The 18,636-nt window shown below is 53.6% G+C and overlaps 1 protein-coding gene across 2 annotated transcripts in view; it reads right to left on the minus strand.

Moving 5' to 3' along the window:
* Positions 1–18,636, minus strand: part of ASTN1 (astrotactin 1) — a 55,945-nt gene that overhangs the window by 13,238 nt on the left and 24,071 nt on the right. For both annotated transcript variants that reach the window (XM_086462381.1, XM_086462380.1), the window contains exons 3-16: positions 17,683–18,076; positions 16,750–16,896; positions 16,199–16,306; positions 14,912–15,061; positions 13,886–14,053; positions 13,599–13,683; positions 5,933–6,007; positions 5,320–5,457; positions 4,799–4,949; positions 3,922–4,088; positions 3,526–3,720; positions 3,071–3,198; positions 700–804; positions 288–476 (exon numbers count right to left, since the gene is read on the minus strand). In XM_086462381.1, the coding sequence (XP_086318507.1) occupies positions 288–476; positions 700–804; positions 3,071–3,198; positions 3,526–3,720; positions 3,922–4,088; positions 4,799–4,949; positions 5,320–5,457; positions 5,933–6,007; positions 13,599–13,683; positions 13,886–14,053; positions 14,912–15,061; positions 16,199–16,306; positions 16,750–16,896; positions 17,683–18,076 (2,200 nt within the window). The remainder of the gene's footprint in view (positions 1–287; positions 477–699; positions 805–3,070; positions 3,199–3,525; positions 3,721–3,921; positions 4,089–4,798; positions 4,950–5,319; positions 5,458–5,932; positions 6,008–13,598; positions 13,684–13,885; positions 14,054–14,911; positions 15,062–16,198; positions 16,307–16,749; positions 16,897–17,682; positions 18,077–18,636) is intronic.

Consider the following 18,636-nt stretch of genomic DNA (forward strand, 5'->3'; position numbering starts at 1 on the left):
AGAATCAGGCAGGACGGCTTGGTGGGATTAGAGCATTCGTCTCTCATCTCCCTGGGGATGTGGGTATTTATCTTCCTTTCTGGCCTGGACTAATGCCTGCTGCAGTCCACAGGAGTCCTTCGGCTGGCTTCAAAGGGCGCAAGAGCAGGGTGTAAATAAGAGGATGAGATGGGATGCAGTCCTGACATGAGCTGGGCGTTTTCCCTGCTATGCCGAAAGAAAACACAGCTTCCTGCTCCTATAGGGTGGCTGTGGGAAACCTTCCTGGGGACAAGCAGGGCTCTTACCTTTGCTGATGTCCTCATACTCCAGCCAGAGCTGTCGCTGGACCTGCCTGTTGGGATACCAGATGGAGCAGGACTCCTCAAAGCCATACACTGCCTCCTGGATGTAGTGGTTGCCAAACTGGTCCAGCAGTGCCACAAAATCTCCACGGGAGGTGGCCCCATCCAGAGAGTGGAGTGCGTTGCTGAAGGCTGGGGAGGAGATGGGAGGAGATGCTCAAATGTCAGAGGACCCCAAGCCCTTGCCATCTCCCTACACACTTGTGATTGGCAACCCATCTCTGAGCCCATCACCTGCCAAAAGAAGGCTGTGTGTCCTCTTGCCACCCCATCTCTGAGCCCATCACCTACCAGAAGGCTGTGTGTCCTCTTGCCACCCCTTTTTCCCTTCTTCCCCTCAGCCCTGCATGCTTACACTGGGAGATAGTCAGCTGGTTGAGTCGGACGTGGTACATGACGGACTGCACCTTCCAGTGCTGCAAGAGTGGGTATCCAGACACCTCACTGAAGTTCACCATCCCTGCCAGAGAAAGGACACGGGGGCTCAGTGCCACTGCCGAGGAATGCCTCACCAGGGTGGTGGCTGCAGACCCTTGTGCTTTGTCTGGGGCAATGCAGCCAGCAGGGTGGGAAGAAGTTGCGGGAAAGGACTGTGCACACACCATATCCCCCTGGGGAGGCGGCTAGGCATTCACAGCTGAGGGTCAGCTGCTCCCCAGCAATTAAAATCATGGTTTTGAAGGAAAACACGTGGGCTCGTTTCATCTTGCCGTCTGGGGCTCTGTATCGGAAGATAACGAGCCTCCTCCTTCATCCCCTCCTGCTTCCTTCCCGGCGCCCGCTCCCAAGACATGCCCAGGTGTGCTAATTATTTCACTAATGAGAGTTGAGCTTTTTAATGAGCTGTTTGCAGGCCTGGGAACGGTCACCGTCACGCCATGTGTGCCCTGGTGCAGCCAACTAAGATGCCCTGGGTCCCCTTTGGCCAGGACTGAGCCAAGCTGGACACATGCGTACAGGGGAAACCACATGCCTGCTGATGGTCCCACTCCCTTGGGACATTATGGCAACGCTGGAGCTGAGCAGGACCTGGGGTTTCTCCCTCTTCAGGCAAAGACATCCCATTCTCCAGCCATTTAACTGTGCATCACGTGAGCCAGAAATTCACGGAGACCAGGGCTGGGTATCCACTTTGTCCTGCACAAGGCATGAGCCAAGGCACGTAGCAGCTCAGCTTCCATGAGCGGAGAGACAGAGAGGCCACCGAGCCTGAACAAAACCCCAGAAAGTCAATTGAAGGGTGCTCATGGCTCTGATTTTGGTAAGCAGAGCATCCCATGGTGTGCCACAGCAGGATGCCAGGGCACAGCTGTCTCCTCCCTCACAGCCAACACCGCACACCTCCGCTTGGCAGCAAAGCAGCAAACTCTGCTGCTAAACAGCCACACAGCAGGAGTTCAGGAGGATAACAACAGGCATCTCCCGCTCTGTAACAAGAAATGAAGGCAGAGGATAAGGATAAGATCCTTTGCCTTCCAGTGCCTTTCCCTTCGGTGCTGGCTGCTACCAACAGCTTCAAAGCTTTGCTCTTCCCTGCAAAGTGTTTATGCAAAAACAGCCCTTCCTTACTCAGCAGCTCTGCCTCTCATGTATTCACAGCAATATCCAGATCTGCTTACTGACAAGCAGAGAAGATTTTACTTCTTTTCCTTTTTATTTTTTTTCTTCTTTTTTTTTTTTTTGCCTTAATCAGCCACAAAGAGCCAGCACAGCAGTGGGAAATGAATAGGATAATTTATTGGCTTCTGCCTCCCTGGCATAATTGACAGCAAAGTCCCAGTCTCACCGACCCCGCCATGATGCTGAGGCAGTGGTGGCACTGCCTTCATTACATCCATGTAACCATGTCAATGCAGCTGGGAGGACAGCAGAGCCTCACTGGGAGGCAGGTGTCTTCCAGCACCTCCAGGCAGGGTTGAGCATCCCCATTTCTGCAGGGGTGACCCACTGATGTGGCTCCCCAAAGGGAGCTCAGCCCTGCCAGGACCCACCAGCACCCTTCACCCTGCCTGCATCTGCCTGCACGCACACTTACATTGCCATGCACCCTGTTGGGGCAACCAGCACCCATTGGATCCTGGGTGCAGCTCACAGGTGCTTCCCAAAACCCTTCTGGGAGCTCTGCCAAACAGAGTGAATGCACAAGGTCCTGTATGACACCATCCTGCAGACACCTTCCAAAACACCTTACTATCCACATCCTTCATTTAGTAGCTGCCCGGTGTCCTCAGCTATTTCAGCCAACAGCAACAAGCATCAAGGAAACAAAGGCTATTTAGAGGTGCTGGCAACTTGGTGAAATAAAGATAAATCCTTGAAGGTTGTCTAGGAATCCATGATAACCCTATTGCTTGTGGCCCATGATGCTCTGGCAGGACAAACCGAAACATTTTGGTTTGCTTGCAGCAGGTTTTGAACGCTTCATTATGCTGGCAAAGGGTTTACAATTTGGAAAACAAATGAAAGATGTTTGGAAACCTTCAGCCTTGAATAAAAAAAAAAAATCCTTTTTTGCAAATATCCAATGGATGCCTGAGCTTTTATGCTACACAATTAATTTACAGACTCTCCCTCATCTTCATTTTTAATGCCTTCCTCCTACCACTGTTGCTGCTGCAGGTGAGCGCAGTGAGTAGATATATCCCCTGGGAGGGGTAGGTGTCGAAGCCGGGCATGCCAGCAGCTGCCCTGTTGGAAGAGGTGTGGGTCCAGACAGACTCACTTACCAGTGAGGAACTCGGGGTCAGGCATGGGGTCAGAGAGCTCCTCTTGGCACTGGTTCTCCATGGGCACCGTGGCCACCACCAGCCCATCCGGCAGCTGCTGCTCCAGGCCCCGGGCAAAGTTGTTCTGCCTGGAATTTAATTGCAGAGAGGAAGGCAGGGCTGGAGGAGAGGGGAACTGCCAGGGGTCATCCCCACCAGCTGGTGACCCATCCCAAAAAGCCACCCAGCACCAAGCCTTTCCTTTGGGCATAGGTTACAAAGTTGTCTACTCTTGATGAAAAGTTTCAGATGCACCCTCCCCACTAGCCCCTCCTCTCCTGCAAAACCTGGCCAGATGTGGATGGACCAGGCAGTCTGCTAAGCCTCCAGCCCCAGACTGTTTCCCATGCTTTCTTCTTGGAGAGGACAGCAAGGTCTGACCCTGCTGGGGTCACCTCCCCACATCCTCAACTCACCTGAATGTCCCTTTGAGCACCTGCCCCGTGGCCACCTCCCTGGAGTGGTTGTTGTAGCCGTAGAAGATCTCCCCGAAGAGCGTCTGGTTCATGGGCAGCTCACGGGGCTCACCGCAGTCCCCCGCCTCGGGGCACGACTCCGAGATGAGCTGGCATGACCGCCCGTCCGTGCCCAGCTTGTAGTCCTCAATGCACCTGGGAAGCCAGCATGGGGTCCACCACCAGCTGCAGCCCCCACCAGTGGGGACTAGGGCCACCAGGTCACCCCAGCAGGGACACCAGGAATGGAGACCTCCCTCCGAAGCCACCCAACCCTATGAGCTCAAGGCAGCAGCGGCAAGGTACAGCAGCACGTCGGGGGTGTCCCTTTGGCTGGGGTGGTGATGGGGCACTCACCCGCAGAACATGAGGATGTTGTAGAGCAGGGGCTCCTCGGGTAGGGGGACCATCTGCTGCAGGCACAGCTGCTCACAGCCCCCATTGAAACCATCTGAGCAGTCCACACCAACATGACGGTCGTAGCAGCCTGTGCCATCCTTCATGGGGCTCAGTCCCGTCGGGCACTGGTGAGGGGGAAGCAAGAGATGAAGACTCCAGGGAAGAAATCTGGCCCCAGGGGTGAGACGGAGAGGAGGGCTCCAGCACGGGAGCTCCTCCACGGGAAACTGCAGCTTGAGCACTGCTCAGGGGCTGTTGGATGGATGGCAGCAACACTGCCAATGGCTGCAGATATTCCTCCCACCTTCTCTGCCCATGGGGAGTGCAGCCCCTGTGGTGGGAACCCCCCGAGCCACCCCCTACCAAAGGGTGGCATCAACCCCACACACTGGCACCAAGCTCCAGTGACTGTTAAAGCAACACTGCCTTTTCAAAACCCACCAGCTGCCCCCTGCTCACAGCCTCCCTACCCTGCATGTCTAGCTGTGGTGGCATTGCAGCAGGACTCCCCAGCCACACAAACCCCTCCATTTCGGGGAACACACTTTCCCTGCACAGCAAAGCAACTGTGCCAGTGACAGGGGACATGCGTGAATGACATGGGACCTCCAAGAGAGTCAGCAAGCAGATGGGCTCTTTCTCCCTCATGTGTGGGTGCAGCAAGGGCAGAATAGAGGAGTACCAGCCCAAAAACATCTCTTCCCACTGCAAAACCAACCCCAAAATATCCATCCCAAGGTGATGGGAAGGAAGGAAGGATACAGCCCTTCCCTTTCCATGCTCCCTCTTCTTGCTCACACCAAAGGAGATTTGCAAATCCCCAGGGACCACGCACCACACAGCCTGTCGAGTCCAGCTTGCGGTCCGAGATGCAGCGGAAGTTCTTGCTGCAGCCCCCATTGTCCCGGGAGCAGTCACGAACAGGGCCAAAGGAGTCGAGAAGGACCTCCAGGCTGTCGAAGGAGGAGGAGGTCATCAGCTCTTCCCTGCAAGGAGGAGGACAAGGAGACATGTCACTGCTCTGACAAGACATTGTGAAGGCGTGCACGACCATGGTTGCATTTTTTTGGAGCTCAGGTTTCCCTTGGGTTGCCAGAGAACTGAATGGCAGCCAAGCTTTTAGAGGGATGCAGGAGCTACTGAGATGATGACAGCTACCCCTGAAAGCTCAGTTTGCAGGCACTGAAGAGGGGCAGGTTATGGACGTACTAATCTCTACTTGCAAAATGTGGGGCAGGGGTCCCAGCTTTCATCAACCCCCATGTGTTTTGAGTTGGTCCTCTCACCCCAGGGCTGCACTACCAATTTATTTGATGAAACACCTCCTAAATGCCCTCAGCCCGCCATCACGCCTACCTGACCTCCACTGCATCCTCCATCACTGTCATGTCAGTCTTGCACTTGGCTGAGGGGTTGATGGCCAGCTCAGCTGGTGGGATGACGAAGCTCTTGCTCAGTGGCAGCCACATGCCTTCCCCCAGGGTGTAGGTGAACCTGCCAGGGAGAGCAGCAAAGGCTGGCATTGAGGGAAGCACTGAGTCTGGAGGGCTGCCCCTACCCAAAACCACGCCCTTGAACCTCCCCCCCTGCCCTACAGGGATGCCAGTCAAAGCAAAGGCAGGTGGGCAGGGTAAAGTGGGGAGATTTCTCCGAATGCACCCAGATGACCCCCAAAAAGCACACATAATTTAGGTAATTAAAAAAAAAAGCACTTGCCCTTTTGGTGGAAATCCTCCTTCAGAGCCTAAACCACACTCTCATCATGAATGGAGAAGAACTAGCTGCTGGGCATCCAGTATCCCACATGGCAGCTGTAGTAGCACCTTCCCAGCCATGCTCACATGTCCCCAGGAGGTGGCACAGGACAGCCGTGCTCAGCCCTGCCGGCTGGGGTACCAGCCTGCCTGTATGCACTGAGCCGTATTTTTGAGCCCCAAAATGTGCTGACCAGGTTGCCTTTACTGCTTACCGAAAAATCTTGTCGGACGGCTGCTCACCCAGCACCAAGTCAAAGCCACGCTGGAAGATGGTGTATGGCCAAGGCCTGGAAGAGAAACCCAGGGGCATCACACTGTCCCCTGCTGCCACTCACAGCAAAAAACTTTTCCCCTGCTTAGCCCCAAGCTCACATGCAGAGGGGTCCTGGGACAAGACAGCTTAAATCAAGCCAGGACAAGGCAATAAAATAGCTCCACATCCAAGATCTTTTGGGATTCCTACAACATCAGATCTTCACCTCAGCCCCAACCTGACAACAGGTCGGTGATGTATTGCATCCTTTATTTTGGGGTACTGTGCACTCCACTCCCCCCTGCATCCATAAGCCTCACACTTCTGTGTGCTCAGGTACCACCTGCCTGGCTCTCATTTTAGGGATTTGCGTCACCATCGAACTGCAACAAGAAAACCAAAATGCAGCTGAACCCCCTCTCTGTGAGGCTTTTGCAAGGGAGAACGTCAGATCCAGGGCTGCAGCTTCACCACCTGCCTTATCCCCCTCAGGTTTCATTGTTTCAGGAGGGGAGCTGAGGAAGCCTCAGCCCCTATGGGACTTTACAGAGGGGTCTGGAAGACAAGCTGGAAGCTTGGAGCCAAGCATAAGGCTGGAGAGTTGATGGCCCCATCTCCTCCATTCCTGGTGCCCTAGATGCACAGGTTGATGTGCAACCATGATTTGGTGGCCAGTGCCCTTCAGTGGGACAAACACAGGCACGACACCTTGGGACATGCATCCTCAGAAGCACAGTCCCACTGGCAGAGCATCACTTGCAGAGCAAGGCTGACAAGGCAGAGCAAGAGGAGGCACAGAGACCCAACTGTGGTGGGCCCCGCAATCAGGCAACACAAACCCCACTCCCAAACGCTAAAGATCAAAAACCCCTTTGCAAGAGTTCAGAGCTGGGGAGAAAAAGAGATTTTCCATCCCACTGCATTGCTGTTGTTAAAATTCAGAGTGAGAGTATCAGGTGCCACTGACAAGACCAGGGATTTTCTCCAGAGGCAATTACAGCTCTCCTGCACAAGCACTTTAATTTCTAATCTGAAGTTATTTCAGCAAGGACAAAAAAAAAAAAAAAAAAAATCCTGATTGCAGGATTACAGTGTGCCGTCTCATTTCCTCGCTGGGATACAATGCCATTTTCCCATCCAGTCAGCTGGGAGCAGGGGATTACATTCAGCCCACAGATCGGATTGCCCTGAATGAGGTCAGCTTTGGCCGAAAAGCGATGTGCTCCTTGCGTCTCACCAACACCTTGAATGCTTCGCGCCTCCGCCTTCCAGCGCTCCCGCAGATGGGTTTTATTCTTGCTTCTCAAGAACACATCAGGCAGGGAACAAAAGCAGAGGCAAGGTATTGTTCCCCATTGACTCGAGTGGAAAAGCAGTTATGAAGAGCCACTCTCGGCTTGCAGCGGAGCTCAGTGCCAGGGTAGGAACTGCAGAGGTGCGGTGGCTGCCAGACCTCTGCCAGGTGTGCCGTCTGGCAGCCCATGGATGCCAACACACACGGGACACGTAGACAGTGGGCTTGGACCTGCCTGAGAGATGGAAATCAGTTCCCAGGCCATGTTGATTCCACTCAGGGTGCAATTTCCAGCTGTGGCTAAAATTCGTGTGATGATGGCTTTGAGCCAGGGAAGAGGTTTCCATGCTCCAGGAAGGGGCCACATGGCATGTCCCCAGCCTGCCCCACTTTGCCTCCACTTGGAGTCAAAAAAGGCCCGTTAAAAGGAATGTTCAGCCTTTAGCTATGTGCCTATGTGGCAGGGGACAACCAATTCTGACAGCACCATTGAGTCTGTGAAGACATAGCACCTTCTGCAGGTAAGCCCTGAGACAGTCTCCATACAAGAACTCCAGCTCAACAAGAGGCACTCATCCATACTTATCTCTGAGGAAGCTCTCCAGGAGCTCATCGCTGACATTTCCACCCACGCACCCTTGCAGACTTGTGCCTTCTGCTGCAGAGGACAGGGCAAGGTCTCCTCCCCGAGGCACACCTCACCTTCTCCATTGCTGCCTTTTGCTCCCTGCGCCTCTGCTGCTGTTTCACTCCCTCCTTCCTCTCCTGTGCATGCAAGCATGTGCCCACCCACATAGCTGTCTCCCTCTCCACTTTCTGTGATCACTGGAGGCACTTCACTGCTCTGTTTTTTGTTGCTCTTGGCAAGTATTTTGGTTGCAGGGATCACAAAGGAAAGTGGGACTGATCAGAAGCAGCTCTCCTCCTGACCAGCTTGGATTAAATAGGACAGAAACGACACCTCTTGGCTCCCTGCAAGGCTTAGCACTCAGGTAGGCATCTGAAACAACAAAACAGGGGATCACCAGAGCAGCTGAGAACCAGCAAACTCCCCATTCAGTCAGCAAGTTCTCATGGCCAAAGCACTGCCAGTGCATCCCCAAGACAATCTTCGGGCCTCTGCTTTTGCTGGATGGACCATCAGCTATGCTTTGTTCCAGATCTGGGCTTGAGTGGAAGTTCCTGAGATACCTGCTAAGCCCTCCAGACCTGGTGCTGCTGGTGATCCTCTGACCCACCTCAACAGGACCCCGGCCATGTTTGAATTGCAGACCCAAGGGGACGAGGTCAAACTGACTTCCAGCATCAAGAACTGTGCTCCTGCTGTTCCTCGCTCCCTGCAAAGCTCTTCTGGACAAGATGGGTGAGATGAGGAATCAAAGCCTGGTACCTGTAGGATGTGACCACAATGAGCTAACCCAGAGCAGTTTGAGGGGAGCTGGAAGGGAGGTCGGAGGGGCTGCAGAAGGCACTGAGAAGTCACTGCACATGAGTGTGGCTGAAATGCCACTGGAGGAGAAGGTGGTCGGCTGTTATGCACTGAAATAGGTGACTTTGTGTCTGGTTCCCTAAACCCCTGTGCTCCCAGAGGTTTCCACCCAGCGAGTGGCACAAGGACAGCCATGATGAACCCCATCATGGCATCAAAGCACCAGTTCCAAGTGCGTACTGGGAGTGAGCAGCACAGACAAAGGCGCTTGCCGCATCCCTTCACTGGTGGCTCAGGATTTCAAGCCCAGGGTGAATGGAACAGAAGCATTGCTGCAGCACCTGCACCCCTTCTGCAGCCCCAGGACCCACTCCCCACAATGACCAAAGTGGGGACCCATGAAGACTCACCCTGATGCAGAGCCAGTAGAGAGCAAATGCTACATGAGCACTGAGCTGTCGATTTCTCCCGACAGCAATGTCCATCCCAGCTCCTCCCCAACTTCATTTTGCTTTGCAACAGCTTTGCTCCAGCTTCAGCTGCTGATTCCTCTCCCCTTCCCACCTCCCCACCCCCTGCCATCCCTTCCAAGCAGCTCTTTATTAAAAATGCTAATGCCGGCGCTTTCTCCCTCGGCTGCCCGTAAATCTGCGAGGAGAATGGGGCGGGAGGAGGAGGCGGATGGGTGGTTTGGTGAAAGGATCTGAAAGAAAGAGGAGCTTTTTATCTGGCCGTCCTTCAAGCTCGCAAAGCCGAGGCACACAGCAGGGGTTGGAGAGAGGCAGAGTTGAAAAAAAAAAAAAAAGATAGAAAAAGGAGTGGGGAAAAAAAAAGAGAAAAAGAGAAGGGGAAAAAAAAGACTTTAAGCAGGAAAAGTGCTGTCCTTGTCACTTCAGTGTGTCCCTGGCTTCTCTGGGGGTTGGGGAGTGGATGGTGCATAGGGATGGGACAGGAGAAGCAGGTGTATGACCAGGGAGTGGGATAACTGCATGCAGAAGAGACAAGGCACCACGGGGAGGGGAGGTGGGTGAGCAGGGCACAGGCTGTTGCACTAATTTGGGTCCTGTGCTGGAAAAAATGTCTGCAAGGCTGTGGGGTGGGGTGGCAAGCTGCTAGAAGAGGATGAGAGTACCCAGCCAGATGCATCCGCCAAATTTTCTTAAACTGGACTAAAACCTCCTCATGCCGGGGCGAAGCCCATTACAAGTTGAAAGGGCACATTGGTAAAGACCCCTTAAACACAGGCCGTCTTAAATCTCATCGGGGTGTCTGAAAAGGGCACCTAGGCAAGAACAGCACACAGGGATGGGATATAAATGTGGGCAGGTAATACTTTATTAACTAAAGGCAGAATGAACTGATTTGACTTTTGGTCAAGCCATACCACGAAGTAACCGCAGGAATTTGGTTTGATAAGCAAAGATGAGGCAGGATTGGTTGGATTGCTGGAAACCACATCCTACTCAGGAAACGCTACAGTAAGAGCCGAAAAGCAGCTAATTAACAATGCATATCAAAGTAGGGAGACAGACTGTGAACACACAAACAGCACCAGCCAGATTTGTTTAAAACAGCTGAAGAGCAGCACAAAAAAAGCAGCTGATCAAATGTATCTGCTACCCATGATCAAAAAGATCTTATTTTTTGAAAAACTGATGAAGATTTAGGGACTGGATGCATTGGGTAAAGGATGTACCGCAGAGGCGCGGATCTCAGCATGGTACCCAAAATACACACAGCACACAAAGCCTCACTGCCATTGCCAATAAAGTTCAAAGATGAGCTCGCCTTCATGAGCAAAATTAGATGCTGCTGAGTGAACAGACAGCGAGTCAACCCATAATCACTGTAAACAAAAACAAACCAATGGCAAACCTATCTAAACCAAAGGGTTGAAATGAGTTTTCAGAAAAACGCCACCCTAAGAAAACAAAAGACCACGTCACTCCCAAACATGCCAAGGGATTTGGCAGAGCCCCCAGGTCCTGCTTTGCTGAGCTCCCCTTTGCTAAGAGCCAATGTGGCTTCTGCAGGGACTGACTCACTGCCTGGCTTGTGCTACCTGTGGCTGCAGCACATCGCTTCAATATTGGAGGAGTTAGGAGCATATTAGACAAACAATGATCAGAAAAAACTCAGGCACAGTTGATCACTCCTTGGGATGGGGGAGAGACTAGAGGATTTGCAGACATCTCTTTCAGGTGGCCTGTGGGCAACCTTGTTAGGCTAGAGCTGTGAGTGAGCTGATGAGTGCAACAAAAGACTGTGTGGCCTGCCAGCTCAACCTCCACCCCAAAAAATGTGTTGAAGTTACAAGTTATTCAGTTAAACAGGCTCTGACAAGATGGTTCCACTGGGCCAAGAGAGTTCATGACAGACATGACGCTGTGGAGGCTAAGGGTTCACAGGGGACACCTTGGACAGGTAGAAGAGACCTCCACCACCACAAGCCCTTGCAGGTAGAGCTGCACCAAACAGCATCTGGAATAGACCGCAGTGCAGAAAAAAATCCTCATTAAACATCAAGCTGGCCTTGGGATCATGATACTTAGTGTGAGCACGCTTTCAAGAGCCCCTATAAATAGTGGAAGCTGCAGGCAGGGATGGCAAAGTGTGGTTTCAGCTGCTACCATTTTCTGAAACAAAAATCTGACAAGTTCAAGGAAGGAATATAAAATGGCCCTGGTTTCAAACAGCTTGAGAGAGGAACTCTCAAAGGGTGGTGCTGAAAAAGCACCAACACTGCAGCATTGGAGTCTTCTCGAGAGCTCAGAGAAGGGCAGGGCCTTTCTTTGATAGCCACACCATGGTCTAGGGCTATGTTGCATCTTGGGGAAAAAGAGATCTGCTAGGTTTCTCTTCCCCAAACTGAAAAGTATGTTAGAAATGCTGTGTATAATTTGTCATAGCCAACTTTGGTATATAAGAAAAGACCCAAGACAACATGTATCCTGTCCAGGTAGGAACACTGTTGCAGGAGGAAAAGGATGAGCACAGAGAAGGCTCCTGTGGCAGCATCATGATGGAGCTGGGTCTGAAAAATGGACCCAAATCCCCCAGAGGAACGTTGTGGGCCCTGAGCACCTTTCATGTTGGCATTGCTGAGACTAAAGCTGGGTCTAGAGCTGCAACCAGGTCCAGAGGGCTGCAGGAATGGATCTATACTTCCTGCCCTTGGCTTCTCTCCCGCTTGTTACCATCTATATTTTTTTCTCAATTCGCCTGAAAGCAACTTTTTCTCCACTTTCCCTTTAGATGATGGAGCAGCTAGATCAGGAAGAAGATAGAGAACAGCAATGTGCATGAAAGAAAAAGTGTGAAGATGTAGTCCCACTCCCAGGAGTAAAGGAAAAGCAGAGGGGGAGGAAGCAAATGTTTCTCTACCTGTGCTTATCCATTTTTATTACCTGCCTCATTGGACAGTCATTTGCCTTCTTGCTTATTGCAAGGTGGTGGGTCCAGCACACTGCTGGTAGCTCTGATCAAAGCACAGGCTGGCACCAAAGCCATGTGTGGTCGTGGGTAGCCATGGTCTCTGTCCAACCCACTGTGAGACACTCCTAAATATAAAACATCCCAATCCCCTTCCGCACCCCAATCCCCATCGCTCAGTGCCTCTTAATAGATGAGCACAGAGGAGCTGGGGACGTACCTATCGACACCTGTACCCTGGGGATGAACAGGGCATCTGTATGTCTGTCTGTATTTTCCCACCACGGCAGCAGTACCTTGCAGTGGTCTGGGGACCCCGACCACACCACTCAGCACATCCCCAGGATGGTGCCACCCATCTCATGAGCATCGTCCGGTCCCCAGCCTGACTTAGTGCACCCACAATGATGGCTGCCCTTATCTCCCACAGCTGGTGCTCTGCACTGAGTTTAATTGCTAAATTGCTTTTAAAATGAAGAAATCAGAGAGGGGGCTGGAGACAGAGCAGCAGTGCTCTCCCCAGGCCCCAGTTCAAAGGGACGCAGCCGGGGCCAGTCAGCACAGGCAGCATCCCGTGGCTGCCATCCTCCAGCGCAGTGGCATGGTGGGGGTGCCGCCAAGTCCAGCCTTTGATGATTTTTCTCTTCCTGCTGTGAAGACTAATGACTTCAGAGAGGGCGTCCTGCCACGTGCAGGCTGCCGCTGCCGCAGATCCAGCTGCAGCACAACGAGACGAGGGGAGGAAGAAGGGGGTTGGTGGTGCCAGTGCACATGAGGCCTCTGGTTTTGGGGTTGTCTTGGCTTTCTGCAAACTACCTCCAGCCATCCCTGGGAGTCCCCATCTGCACGTCAGAGACCCATGAGTGTTAAGGACCAGATGGAGCATCCCCTGAGGGTCACAGCGAGATGGGAATGTTTGGGATTTCCCACCAAATTGCTGCTGAAACATCAGAAAAATTTCCCTTTGCACTTCCAGGGGTGTAAAGCTGTGGAGCAGATGGCCACTGCTCTGTTTCCTCAGGCCATAGCATCGAAGCATCTAATTTGCCCAGTTTTCAATGGGGCATTTCCATCCCACAGCCTCACTCCTCCACTGGGGACTGCAGCCCAACCTCAGCCCTTCTCTGACGCCTCGCACACCCAAACCAAAAGCCCCATGAAGCACAGAATGCCAAGGAGAGTGCCCACAAGAGGAAGAGGAGCAGTCTCAATCTTCTCCAAGGAGTGTTTACTCTGAAACCTAGCAATGGCCTCTTCTGTATCATCTCTGATTACTTCAAAGAATAGAAATCCTTGCCTCCTGCAGACCTGCTGCAGAGCCCAGCTGTGCGCTGACCTTACGATTCACCAAGATGCCTCTAACTCTTTCACACAAGAGGATTTTCCACAGCCCTGCTACACTGCCCTTGAAGCCCAGCAGCTTGTGTGAGGATGGTCCAAGCCTGGGCACACTGCAGCAGGAGCACTCACCCCTGGTTTGTTCCCCACTCGTTCCGGATGCAGAGGTGCTTATGCACCGGGTCCTTCATGTAGCCTTCGTAGCAGAGACACTCACCTACAGAGAGAGGGGAGACGAGGGACGTGGGAGACAAGGCTTTCCACGTGTTTCCCTACCAAACCCAGCCTGCAGCCACCTGGGGCACGTGGCAGCTCCATTCTTGTGTGTGCAGCCAGGTGCGAAAGTGTTTTCCCACCAGAGCCAGGTTGAGCAGGCAGAGGTGAGCTCCAAAACTCACCCCAACCACCTGACCACCTACCAGTCTCGGGGTCGCACTGGTGCTCGCAGGGGTCGAGGAGGCGCCGGGCACAGAGGTCCAGAGCCCAGGGCCCACTGGAGTTTTGCTGGGAGAAGAGGACAACCTGTGCCGGGTTCAGCCAGTCACTGGCATCCAGTTGACTCCCCTCCAGCAGGATGAACCGGCTCCCTGTCGCCAAGAGGGGAGTCAGCGGCAGTGACCCACTGCTGTCACCTGCATCCCGTGATGGTCCCCTGCATCCCATAATGGACCCCTCCATCCCGTGATGGTCCCTTCCATCTTGTGATGGATCCCTCCATACCCTGTCCACCCCCTCCATCCTGAGACAGTGCCCTCTGCCCCACAACAGCCCGCACTGTCCCACAATGAATCCCTCTGTCTTGTGCCTATCCCCTCTGCCCTGTGATGACCCCCTCTGTCCCACGCCTCTCTCCTCCATTACATGACATCCCTCTCCATCCTGTGCCTGTCTCCTCTGTCCCACAATGACCACCTCTATCCCACACCTGTCCCCTTGGTCCCACACCTGTTCCCTCTGTCCCACACTGATGTCCTTCATCCCGTGATGGTCCATTCCATCCCATACCTGTTCCCTCCATCCCACAATGGTCACCTTGGTCCTGTGCCCATCCCCTCCATCCTGTGCCCATTCCCTCCATCCTGCACCCATCCCCTGTGTCCCGCACTGGTACCCTCCATCCCATGCCTGTCCCCTCCATACTGCACCTATCACCTCTGTCCCACAACAGCCATCTTCATCCTTCATCTGTCTCCTCTGTCCTGTGCCCATCCCCTCCATCCTGTATGCCTCCATCCCTCACTCCCACACTGCTATTCTCCATCTCACATCTGCCCCCTGTGTCCTGCACCCATCCCCTCCATTCTGCAACAGCCATATCTGTCCTCCACCTGTCCCCTCCGTCCTGTGCCCATCCTGCATTTGTCCTCTCCATCATTCACTCCTCCTCTCTATTACAGCTTACAGAACGGAGCAGGAGGGGGTGGGTAAGACCATGGGGCACTCACCATCTGCAATGAGGTGCTCAGGGACATGGAGGGTGATCTTGACAACAAGGGGGCAGTTCATGTGAGAAGAGCACACCAGGCTGATGATGCAGCTCGTCACGCTGATGAGGGTCAGTGTGGTCTTGTTCACGGGGCTCCGGGGGGACCCCACTGCAAAACATGAAAGCACAGTCAAATCTGAGATCTGGGGGACCTAGGAAAATCTTGGGGTTTTTCTTGGGGAAAATTATTGGGGTGCAGCCAGGGGATCTTGGGGTGCAGAGACCCTGCCCAGCCCCCTAGAAATCCAGCATCAATCCAATCAAGCAGAGTCACTTTGGATTTTCAAGAGCATGAAGCAGCCTTTGCCATGGGACCCTCTCTCCCGCCTGCTGCAGCTTGGGTCTCCCTGAGCCCCCACAGCCCAGGCTCTCCCACACCCCTGCACCACAGCACACTGAGACCTTTTCAGCAGCAGGACTTTAAAGTAGAGCAGAGATATCGAGGAGAAGAAAGGTAAATGCAATATCCCTCTTTTTTCCCCTCTCCTTCTTCTCAGCACTTCTTTTGGGTTAATTTTGCCATGACAACAGCCTCCTAGGTGCCTTTGAAAAAGCACCTGAGAGCCCTAACTGCTCAGGGTACACAGGTCTTTGACTTTTAATCTCTTCTCTGAAGAATCTGAGTCGAAAAAGCTGGCTGGGGGCTGAGATATCACCTGTGGAGACAGTCTGAACCAGCCTCCCAGCGCCCAGCATGTGTGCTGGGAGTGAAGGAGATGCCTCCCAGTCCTGCCACTCCCAGAAAAACAAGTCACCACCCAGCAAACAAGGCTCAGTGAGGGGAAACAGACACAAACTCTACTCCCCGGAGGAGAAAACCTCCCAAAGGGATGGTGCAGGGCAGTGGGGCGAGAATCCTGCCTGGGGACCAAGCCTGTCCCCATCCTCTACTACACATACAGCTCGTATGTGCATGGTGCCGAAGCAAACCCACAGCAGCACTGTACCGAACAGCAGCACAGGAGCTCACAGGACAGCCTTTGAAGCATGTTACTCATTAATACACACCAGAGCCTGGCAGAAGCCTTCAGCAAAAAATCAGAATATATTTCATCCTCTGCTGAGAAACCACCGGAAAGCAGTGGCAGCCTGCTGCAAGAGCAGGGACTAGTGCCTGCCTGTGACAGCCCAGATTGTGCCTGGGTTTCCATATTTTGCTGACAGAAAGTTTCCGAACCCAGAAAGGTGATGGCAAACAAGGCAAGATGGGCCACGGCTTGCCACCCGCCTCCGCACCTGCACCCACCTCGGCTGCGCCTCCGGCTCCGCGAGGGGTCCGTGTAGAAGGTTAGCTGGGGATCGGTGTCTGCCTCTGTCCCTGAGTCCCCCTCAGGGTTGAGAAACGCTGAGCCGGCTGCAGGGGACACCGAGTGTGGTCACAGTGGGGCCAGCACTGTGCCACCCTAAGCTGCCGCATCCTACATCACCCCTTCAGGGCAAGCCTTGCCTTGAAGACCAGGAGCCCTGTCTGCCTGGCACAGCAGGGACAGCATCTTTTCCCCTTCCCACCACACACAGCCATGTACCCTGCTACAGCTCCCATTACCTTGCAACTTTTCCCCATGGCCATGTCAGTGTCATAAAATATTCACTGTGACCAACACCTTCTTCATCTTTGCAAACAACCAGCCCAACATCGTTTGATCCTTGCAGACATCACTTTTTCTACTTCCCCCCGCCCAACACTCCTTTCCATGCTCTTGCCCAATGCTGGCCCTATTTCTCTATCCCAGGAGAGGGTGGAGCATGGGTGCGTGGAGGCCCAGAGCACCCCACCCACCCCAGGGACACCCCTACCTCGCGCTTTGTTGTTGATGCGCTTGCGCTGGCTGCTAGAGGTGTGGGACAGCAGCGTGGCCTGCTGGTGGTTTGAGTCCACGGGGCTGGTGGCAATGATGTTGTCCTTGTACTTGTTCATCAGGGACAGCTTGGCGTTATCACTCCCTGAGCAGGAAGAATTGAAGGCAAAATCTTTCAGGGATAAAGATTCAGAAAAAAGGATGAAGGCAAGAGAGAGAGATTTCCTTGGATCCATCTCCAGCATCTGCATGAGGCAATGAGGGTGCCATGGCCAAAGGGCTGAGGTGCCCCCAATGCACACTCACGAGTTCCTCAAAGCCTGAAGGGGACCAGAACCTCCAGCAAGCTAGCCAAAAGCTGAGATTTAACATTCAGCCTCTCAGGGCACTTCTACGTACTCAGGCCCATAAAGAAAAACCCTGGAGAGCTTTAGGAACCACACCATGGTCTTCCCAAACCATGTCTTAGCTGAGAAGGCTTCAGTTGGGTGGCTCAGTTGGTAGTATGGCCAATGAGCAAGTGTGTTACAAGCCTCAAAGAATCCCTGCTGGCGATCAGAAGACACCATTAACTCTGAATCATACAGGGGAAATCCTGGGATATAGAAGTGTATTTTGGGGGTCACCATGAGGTAGCTCAGAGGGGACACCATTCTGGTTCTTCATCAGACCATGTGAACAACAGCCTTTCCCCTCAAAGCTCCACCCTACATTGTCCCAGCCATGTCCCACTCAGCAGGGACTGCTCTCAACTGGCCGCAAGGTCTCCCAGCAATGGAAGCGCCTTCAGAGTGCCACCAGTATCTCACACGCAACAAAAACCCAGAGAAACAGGGAAAATGCTCAAGGGAAAACATGCATATGGAAGGATGGAGAGAAGATAAGTTGGAAAGGACCCAGCTCAGCCCATGCTCCCCCGTCCCACCCCCACCTGGTGTGAGGTCCATGCTGGCCTTCTCATTGCAGCCCTGCAGCGAGTCCAGCGTGCGGGTGACCTGGCTGGCAAAGTCCTCCCCACCGTTCATGCACTCGCGCTGGAGGTGGTGCCGCAGGTCGGTGATGTCGTACTCATAGCCATCCAGGATGGGGGTCTCGCGGATGCTGAGCGTCCCGCTGGAGTTGTGGCCCTGCACGCGGGCGTTGCGCAGGCTCTCCCGCCCATGGCCCCCGATCAGCACTGAGGGGATGTAGTGGATCTCATTGGCCGCCTCGGCGCTGGCACTCTTCTGGGGCTGAGGCACCCGACGCCGCTTGCACCACCGCCGGCGGGTGTAGAGTATCATCACCAGGCAGAGGATGGAGAGCAGCAGGGCGATCATCCCTCCCTGTGGGCACAAACGCGAGCAAGGCTCAGTTGGGAACCAGCGCCAGGCACCCCCCAGGGATGTGAATGCCCTGGGGATGCTCTGGGGTGGCCAAAGCAAAAGCAATGGCAAGAGGAGCCCGGTCATGCCGGAAAGAGGGTGCTGGCACCCAGCGATGACCAAATACTGCCAGCTGAAGCCTGCCTCAAGCTAGACCAGCTTTGAAGTCACCACCGAGGCATGAAAAAGCAGCATTTAAAACAGAGCGTGTTTTGTTTCACTCTCCCTCAACACGTCTTTGAAAGCAGAGATCAGATTTATTCCAGGCAAATGCTCCTACAGGCAACTTTTTCTGACCCATTTCCAACCGGTTTCAGTGCTGTCACTCTCAATCTTGGGAGATTTTTCCCAGGGTATCCTGCAGAAATTGCAGCACAGATTAAAGGAGATCAAGGCTCAAGACAGCCAGATGACTGAAACGTTGTTTGGGGAACGCCCAGGGGGAAGAGACTGAAAAGCTCCTGCCCCGCAAAGATGGATCCCCAAAACTGCACCCAGCCCTGCCACCTCACCATTGTCCC

The sequence above is a fragment of the Leptosomus discolor genome, chromosome 3 (genome assembly GCF_034619465.1).
Source record: "Leptosomus discolor isolate bLepDis1 chromosome 3, bLepDis1.hap2, whole genome shotgun sequence".
Lineage (NCBI taxonomy): Eukaryota > Metazoa > Chordata > Aves > Leptosomiformes > Leptosomidae > Leptosomus > Leptosomus discolor.